Below are 8,421 nucleotides of genomic sequence, written 5' to 3'. Positions count from 1 at the left end.
TCTTCCCCACCCACCCCCCAAAAAAGGTTCACAAGACACTTTAAGTTTAAACTACATTATTAATATTTTCACAATCACTTTAAAGTCTGACATTCAATAAAATAACAAATCAATCCTGATTTATAGCATTTGAAGATTTCTGAGGTGCAAATGCTCACACTGAAATTTTAACAATTGGCTCTTAGTTGATAGGAGTGCCAAATACTCATGACATCCTGAACGCACATGAGAGAGCTCTTCCATGATAGTAACATTGTCAGCTGATGAAACTACAAGGTTCTGGCTAAGTTTGGACTAGACTAGATTTCCAACAAGAAGATCCATGGCCCTTAACCTTCCTTCCTTGCAGTTTTTGAGACAATCGAACACCCACAGTGTCTTGGGCTCCACTCAGTGACCCCTCTGAAGGAAAGAATGCTCCGGAGCTGCAGAGCAGATGGCCGATCATGTTGATCCCTGGGAGAAAAGAGAAAGCTCAGATAACAGTCTCCAAGTAATATTTGACCAATTACTTTGGTCAAATTCCAAATTTAAGTTCAAGGGACAATTTTTTCTTTATATTTCCCGGTTGTGTTATTTTGAAAGATATAGAATATTTCATCAAACCCTAAGTTCTCATTGGACTTTTAGCTGGTATGGAATTAACCTTTAAAATGTAGAATTCTGGGGGTAGCTAGGTGGCACAGTGGATAAAGCACCTGCCCTGGATTCAGGAGGACCTGAGTTCAAATCCAGCCTCAGACACTTGACAATTACTAGCTGTGTGACCCTGGGCAAATCACTTAACCTTCATTGCCCTGCCCCCCCCCCAAAAAAAACAGCTTAAAATGTAGAATTCTAATCATCTAGAATAGGAAGTGTAACGATTGGAATGACGCCACCTGCTGGAGACTTACTGTAGAAGAGTTCCGCCCATGAAGCAAAGGTCTTTGAGGGCAAGACCAGGAGTCTTTTCTTTGGCGTCAGGAAGTGACGTGAGCTAGTGGGAGGAGGAAGGAAGAGACTGGCGCTAGGTCTTACTCTCTTTCCTCTGGACTCTGGTGGAGAGGGGGCTAGAAATGTGCTCTCCCTTTAATAGATAGGGATCTAGCCTTTCTCTCTCTCTTTACCAAATTCTTATTCTCCTTAATTAAATGCTTAAAAGTCTAACTCTTGCTAAAGCTTATAATTTATTGGCGACTACTCATTGGATATTTTGGACAGTTTAGCTGGAAAGGCATTCTTCTTGTTGTGGTTCATGTTTGTTTTTTTTTTTTAAAAAAAGAGACTTCAAATGTTCTGTTGTTATTCAGTTGTGTCTGACTCTGTGTGACTGCATGAACTTTTGTCCATGGGGTTTTCATGGCAAAGATACTGGAGTCATTTGCCATTTCTTTCTTCAGTGTGTCCCTGTTTTGCAAATGAGAAACTAAAGCAAATGATGGTTAAGTGACTTGCCCAGTATCATACAACTATTCATTGTCTGAGGCTGGATTTGAACTTGGATCTTCCTGGCCCCAAACCCAGTCCTCTATCCACTGCACCACCTAGTGTATTAATTCAGGATTTGGAAGCAGTATGGTGTAATGGACAGATGGCATTGGCTCTGGAGTCTGAGGACTTGGGTTTAAATCCTATTTCTGGTGCTTGCTATGTGTGTGACCTTGGGAAAATCACTTGACATCCCAAGGCCTCAATTTCCTTTTTTTGTAAAGTTTGGAGATTGGCTTCTGGTTCCTTCCAGCTCCAGAAGCTATGATCTTATGATCCTATGATCCTCTGACTAAAGGCAGTGAGGTAGCATCTTTGGGTCACATTGCCCTTCACTTCCCCATCCTCTCTCAAGGGGTAACATAGTAATAGCCTGCAAACTCCTCAGGATGACTAGGAGTCCCCTAAGAATAGACACTGTACTATTTGAATATTAATAGGCACTTAATATCTAAGCTAAAATTCACTCTTTATAAGACATTTGGATAGACCGAATAGGAAGAGTTGTTGAGTTACTGCCATTCTGGTTTGGTAATTTTCTTCATAAATCCAATACTTTGGGGGAAATCAACAAAATAATTCATAACTTAATTGATAAAGCACCTTAATTACAAAGCACTTTCACATGCATCATTGATTTCATTTGATCCTTACAATAATCTTACTTAGTGGGCCCTCAGAATCCCAGAACATTCTCATTATAATACACTGGTCCTAGACTAAATAGTTCATATGTATAATGTTGTGTTCAGATGCCATTCCTTGTATTATTTTAACACCAGTCTTTTTCCTTGCTTGTTTTGAAAGTGAAGTCTCTCACAAAAATGACCTTTTGGGGGCAGCTAGGTGGCACAGCGGATAGAGCACCAGCCCTGGAGTCAGGAGTACCTGGGTTCAAATCCGTCCTCAGACACTTAACCTTACTAGCTGTGTGACCCTGGGCAAGTCACTTAACCCCAATTGCCTCACTAAAAAAAAAATGACCTTTTGGAAAGAGACAAAAGACAAAGTGTAAAATTAAGATATTGACATATACAAAAGAGCAAGATTAAGCCACCTCCTCCTCCTCTTCCTCAACACTAGAACCTCCTAATAATACTTCACATTATATAGCACTTGATGGTTTCTAAAACACTTTCTTCACAATAACCTGGTGAGGTAATTAATGAGGTAATTTTGTAGATGTCAAAGGGTCACAGATGGAGAGCTGGATCTCAGGAGTCCCGTAGTTAACCCTCTTATTTTACAGATGAGGAAACTGAGGACCAGGAACCCTAAGTGACTTGCCCAAGATCACAAAGTTAACAATAATACCGGGTTAGACAAAAATCCAGATCTGACTCCAGAGCCAGTCAGAGCTTTTTCCTCTTAACCAAGATGCCTAGAAAGCACTCATTTAATGATAACTCCATTTGATCCTTTTACTGTCAAACTTTTGAGAAGTGGTCTAAATGTTTTATCTCCTTTTCTTTACCACTTATTAACTCCTTAATTCTCTGCAGTCAGCTTGAAACTATTCTCCGTAAGGGCATTAATGGCCTCCCGATCACCAAGATTTTGATCAGTCCTCATCCTCCTAGACCTTGGAAACATTAGACACCATTGACTATTCCTTCTTTTTTTTTTTTTTTTTGGTGAGGCAATTGGGGTTAAGTGACTTGCCCAGGGTCACACAGCTAGTAAGTGTCAAGTGTCTGAGGCCGGATTTGAACTTAGGTCCTCCTGAATCTAGGGCTGGTGCTTTATCCACTGCGCCACCTAGCCGCCCCCCTTCCTTCCTTTTTTTTTTTTGACTATTCCAATTGTGAGGGCCAAATTTAATATATGGAGAGTTAATTGAGTGGCTCGCCATAATATTGGGGTCCCGGAAATAATGAGGGACCTCTAGGTCCAAAGCTCGTTCCCCTCCGAACCTCCCTTTTTAGATATTTCTCCCAGGCCAGTGAGTCAGCCAAATTCCAATAATCTTACCACACTTCTTTCTACAGTCTCTTTCTTCCCTCAGCTTCCTTAATATTACACTCTTCTCATTCTCTTCCTCCCTTAGAAACTCTCCTCTATCTCCTCTCATGCAAGCCTCCCTGCTCTCCAGCCTCTACCTCCCCAAGCACTCCAGTTATTGTTCTGGACCCCTAAGTTTCAGGTGGGTGAAAGTTCACTGTATTTAGCCTCACTCAGACACATGCGGTTGTCAGGCCATCTTCTCACCAGGTCTTTCGTATTCCAGCCTTGCTCCCCTCCCTGCCCTTCCATTTCTAGCTCCAGGAAAAGGATTTGTCAATCAATTGTCCCTATCATTCTACTCACCACCCTGTGACTTTCCTCACCAAAATACCTCTCCCTAACCACCGCTCGTTTCTAAAGCTAGGTTCCCATTATTGCAAATAATGAATCTCCTGAAGCAATCCCATTATTCTAATCAACACTATATTTCCATTCGGCTGGAACCAATGATCATATTTTACTTAATTATAACTGAATAGAATGAATTTGGAATACCGGTCATTACTTCAGGGGATTCATTATTTGAACTTAACATAAGCATAAGACCTGGCACACAGTAAGCTGTAAGCACTTCATAAATCCTTTTTCATTCATTCAGTTGGCTCTCCTTCCTCCTACCCCAACATTAGACAATCCCTTCTGTTTTAAATCTCTTCTTGGAGAACTCATCTGTTTCCATTCATTGCTTGGACAATCACCTCAATGATTATGAATATGTCTCTCCAGCCACGACCTTTCACCTCAGTTCCAGTGCTGGATCTCTAACAGTCTACTAGACATTTCCACTAGAAAAGAAAACTGAGCTCATCATTTTCCTCTCCAAGCAGGACCCCTGCCCCCAAATCATAATTTCTTGACTCCCAAAGTACCCATTCTATTTTGGGGAAGTTGTTAGGATATTCTTCTTGATCCAAAATCTTCCTCCCTGAAACTTCCATCTACCAATCCTAGTTCTACCCTCTGGGTACAAACAGAATAAATTTAATCTCCCTTTCCTTTGAAAGCCCTTCAGATATTGGCATAAATAAAATGAATGCCGCGTAATTAGCATGACCAAGCTTAGATCCCCAAAAGAGCTGAGAAAATGTACATCTGCCTCTTCTTTGCAAAAGTGAGGGATGAAGAATGTGAAATGTTACATATTTTCTCAGAATTATAGGATCCAGCTCTAATGCTAAAAGAGACCTCAGATGTCATCTAATGCAACCCCCTCATATGACAGTTGAGGAAACTGAGGCATGGGGAGGGTAAATGACTCATTCCATATGACACAAGTAGTATGCGTTGGTTAATTTTTGACAAACTGCTTTTTTCCCCTCTCTTTTTATTCTTTTTTGTTTGTTTGTTTTTTGTTTTGGTGGGGCAATGAAGGTTAAGTGACTTGCCCAGGGTCACACAGCTAGTAAGTGTCAAGTGTCTGAGGCCGGATTTGAACTCAGGTCCTCCTGAATCCAGGGCCCGTGCTTTATCCACTGTGCCACCTAGCTGCTCCACCTCTCTTTTTATTATTTTTTAAATTTTATTTTATTTCAATGGGCAATGAGGGTTAAGTGACTTGCCCAGGGTCACACAGCTAGTACGTGTCAAGTGTCTGAGGCTGAATTTGAACTCAGGTCCTCCTGAATCCAGGGCTAGTGCTTTATCCACTGCTCCACCTAGCTGCCCCCTCTCTTTTTATTTTTACAGAGGATGGCAAAGTAATATACTTGAAAATGCATATGATGTCAAAAACAAGAGATACCAATACAAATTTAAAATCTGAGGGGAAAGATCATTTTGATATGCACAAACCAGCAAAGAAAACCCTCCAAATCTCCTGGGCTTTTATCCTCTGCCATTCCCCAAGCTTCTTACCTGGTTAAACAGACATGTACAAAATCTGCTGCTTTCTTCTGAAAGTGGTCTGGTAATGAAGGCATTAACCCTCTGTGAGTGCCGATGTAAAACATTGCTGCTATCCTGTCCATGGAAGCCAAAGGGGGCTTCCCTGTGGCCATCTCAAATACAGTGCAGCCAATACTCCAAATGTCTGACTTCCTTCCATAGCCAGATTCATTGAGGACTTCTGGTGCCATCCAATAAGGTGTCCCGTGCATAGATGTTAGCATTTCACTATGAGTGCCCGTCAAGCTCACACAGGCCGCTAAACGCCTGGCACATCCAAAGTCGATCAGCTTTATTATTCCAGTCGGCATGAGCATCACATTATTCCCCTTGATGTCTCTGTGCACCACACAGTTCTCATGCAAATAGGCTACACCTTGGAGAATTTGCTTGGTGTATTTGGAGAGCACCATCTCGGGCAGGGGCCCAAAACGGTTTAGAATACTGGCGATGGAGCCACCTGGAACAAACTCCATGAAAATACTTACAAGGTTCTTTTCCAAGCATGTTCCCAAGTAGGTCACAATATTGACGTGTTTCAGTACCTTGAGCAAGTCCACTTCTTCTTGCAATTTCTGATATTCTCTCTCATTAGCTACTTGATCAGAGGTATCCAAAGCTACTTGTTTGACAGCTATGAGTTGGCCCTGACTTGTAAGGCCACAGTATACCTAGAGGCAAGCCAAATATTAATCATTAAGCATGAACTATTCAATATTTGGGGATTTTGATGTCAAGTCAATAAAGCATTTACTAAGTATTTACTAAGTCCCAGACCCTGAACATTTCTCAGTCCTATCTTTCTTGCAATCTCAAGTTAACCTGTATTCAAAGTCAGGAAAATGCAAATTATTCCAATGAATGGGGATAGGGACTGGCATGAGAACAGAAAATATCAGTTGAAAAATGTTGCCCCTTTTTAAATGGTTCTTACGAATACTATAGGAAAAACTGTCACTCAAATTCCCCCTATAAGATTTAAGGAGTCCTGAAGGTTAAGGAGCTACTAAGAGATCCACCAAAATTTGCAATACCTGTGCAAGAAGCCTCTCGTCTATTTCTGCTAATTAAATAAGGGTTATTTACATAGTTGATGGCAAAGACCCTTAAGACTCCAAAATTTATACAGAATACAAACTATTATTAAATACTATAAATTTGCATGCAGATGGTGTCTATTTATTATGGGTCTGTTATTCAGTTTGTTGAGAGTTAATTACTCATATCTCTAATCTATTTAACAAGAAGTAGGAAGAAGCAATTAAAAACAAGCAATGTCAAGTAAAAAAAACATTCCACATCCTTATCTCCTTTTCTCCTTTACAAGGAAGTAAATATTAATTCAAGCAATCCATGTTAAAGCTCTTTACTTCTTTCCTGGATCTTTAACTGCCGGCACAGGTACACACAAGAGGAAAACAGAAAATCCTGAAGGTGAGGTCAAGAATGAAGCCATATCAATCCTGTGACAGAGAATATCATTGCCCTTTGATGTAATGAATTCAATTCAATAAGCATTTATCAAGTACCTACTATGAGGCACTATGTTAGTTATGGAGGATTCAAAAACAAGAAATGGTCCCTCTCTCCAAGCTTACATTATACTAGGCATTCTGTGCCTAGGACTTCAGTTAGATTGTGAATTTCCAAATAATTTATAGAATTATTTTTGGGGGTCGGTGCAATGAGGGTTAAGTGACTTGCCCAAGGTCACACGGCTAGTAAGTGTCAAGTGTCTAAGGCTGGATTTGAACTCAGGTCCTCCTGAATCCAGGGCAGGTGCTTTATCCACTGCTCCACCTAGCTGCCCCCTAATTTATAGAATTATTAAGTGTGACTAGGGGAATGGGATCACAAGGGAGTCCCTCTGGGTCAAGTGGAGTGGGGGCAGGCACACCCATTTCTCTGGATACTTTCCATGAAAGACCACAGTGGCAGCAAGTAAGGAGTAATGTTTCAATCACACTTTAATAGGGCACAGAAAGTACAAAGACAAACAGTACTGGGGGCAAAGGGAATATAGAGGTAGAGTCATAGGGCTGGGGGATGGGGTAGTAGAGGCAGGCAGTGTAGGAAAGAGAATGGGGATGTACAGGAGCAAAGAGAGTCACTTATGTGACTGCGGATCAGAGTTGGGAGCACTCCGGCAGCATGAACCCATAGAAGACTGGAGTAAAGGGGCAGCTAGGTGGCGCAGTGTATAAAGCACCCACCCTGGATTCAGGAGGACCTGAGTTCAAATCCGACCTCAGACACTTGACACATACTAGCTGTGTGACCCTGGGCAAGTCACTTAACCCTCATTGCCCCACAAAGATGAAGAAGAAGATGATGATCAGAGTAGTGCTGGGTGGAGGGAGCAGGAGTTTGGGGGTCTTATGTTTTTAGAGTTTTGGTGGGAGACAGACTCTTATCTGTCTAACTAACACCTAAGTGTTAGTTCATTAATATATCCATCTTATTTCAAAATTTTTAACAACACCTTAGGATTAGTTCATTTGCTGGTATTCTACTAGTCTTGTTAAGCATGTCTGGAACTTATCTGAGGCTTACAGACCATGGGGAGTTAACTAGACTGAGGGGTCCTTTACAGTAAAGCCTAGCTGGCTTCCTTTGAGTTAGCACACAGGCTCAGGCCAACACATTGGCCTTAGTTAATTTATAAGACAATTTTCAGTGGCTCCTATGTTCCCCTAATTTATGAGACAGTTGGCAAGTAACAGTTACGCTTCCTTAATTTATGGAACAGCCTTTAAGTGACTTCTAGGATTCCCTATGCAATCTTACTTCCTACTATTATTACTTTATATTAGTTACTTATAAACTTACTATACTAACGGAGTGGGGGGAGGTTTGGGGGGGAGAGTATCTGGGGGACCAGAACAAGATATGATTTTAACACAGCTTATAACACAGCCCGATGAACAAGATTTTCAGAGTCAAAGGGAATAAGATTTTGGAAGGACCTCAAACACACAAAAAACAAACCACTGAGCTGCATTGCTTTGTCACAATTGCATCCTACCCAATTCTCTTGTATTCCCAGTAGCCAGAGTAAAAGGG

At 41.2% G+C, this 8,421-nt stretch overlaps 1 protein-coding gene across 1 annotated transcript in view; it reads right to left on the bottom strand.

Moving 5' to 3' along the window:
* Positions 1–268: 268 nt before the first annotated feature.
* Positions 269–8,421, bottom strand: part of MAP3K19 (mitogen-activated protein kinase kinase kinase 19) — a 59,336-nt gene continuing 51,183 nt past the window's right edge. The window contains 3 exon segments of the mRNA XM_043996768.1: positions 269–422; positions 425–456; positions 5,329–6,029. Coding sequence (XP_043852703.1) covers positions 391–422; positions 425–456; positions 5,329–6,029 — 765 coding nt within the window. The 3' untranslated portion in view covers positions 269–390.

This window comes from Dromiciops gliroides, chromosome 3 (genome assembly GCF_019393635.1).
Source record: "Dromiciops gliroides isolate mDroGli1 chromosome 3, mDroGli1.pri, whole genome shotgun sequence".
Taxonomy (NCBI): Eukaryota; Metazoa; Chordata; class Mammalia; order Microbiotheria; family Microbiotheriidae; genus Dromiciops; species Dromiciops gliroides.
Note: the sequence above shows the minus strand (reverse complement) of the source record. Positions and strands in the feature narration are given on the sequence as shown.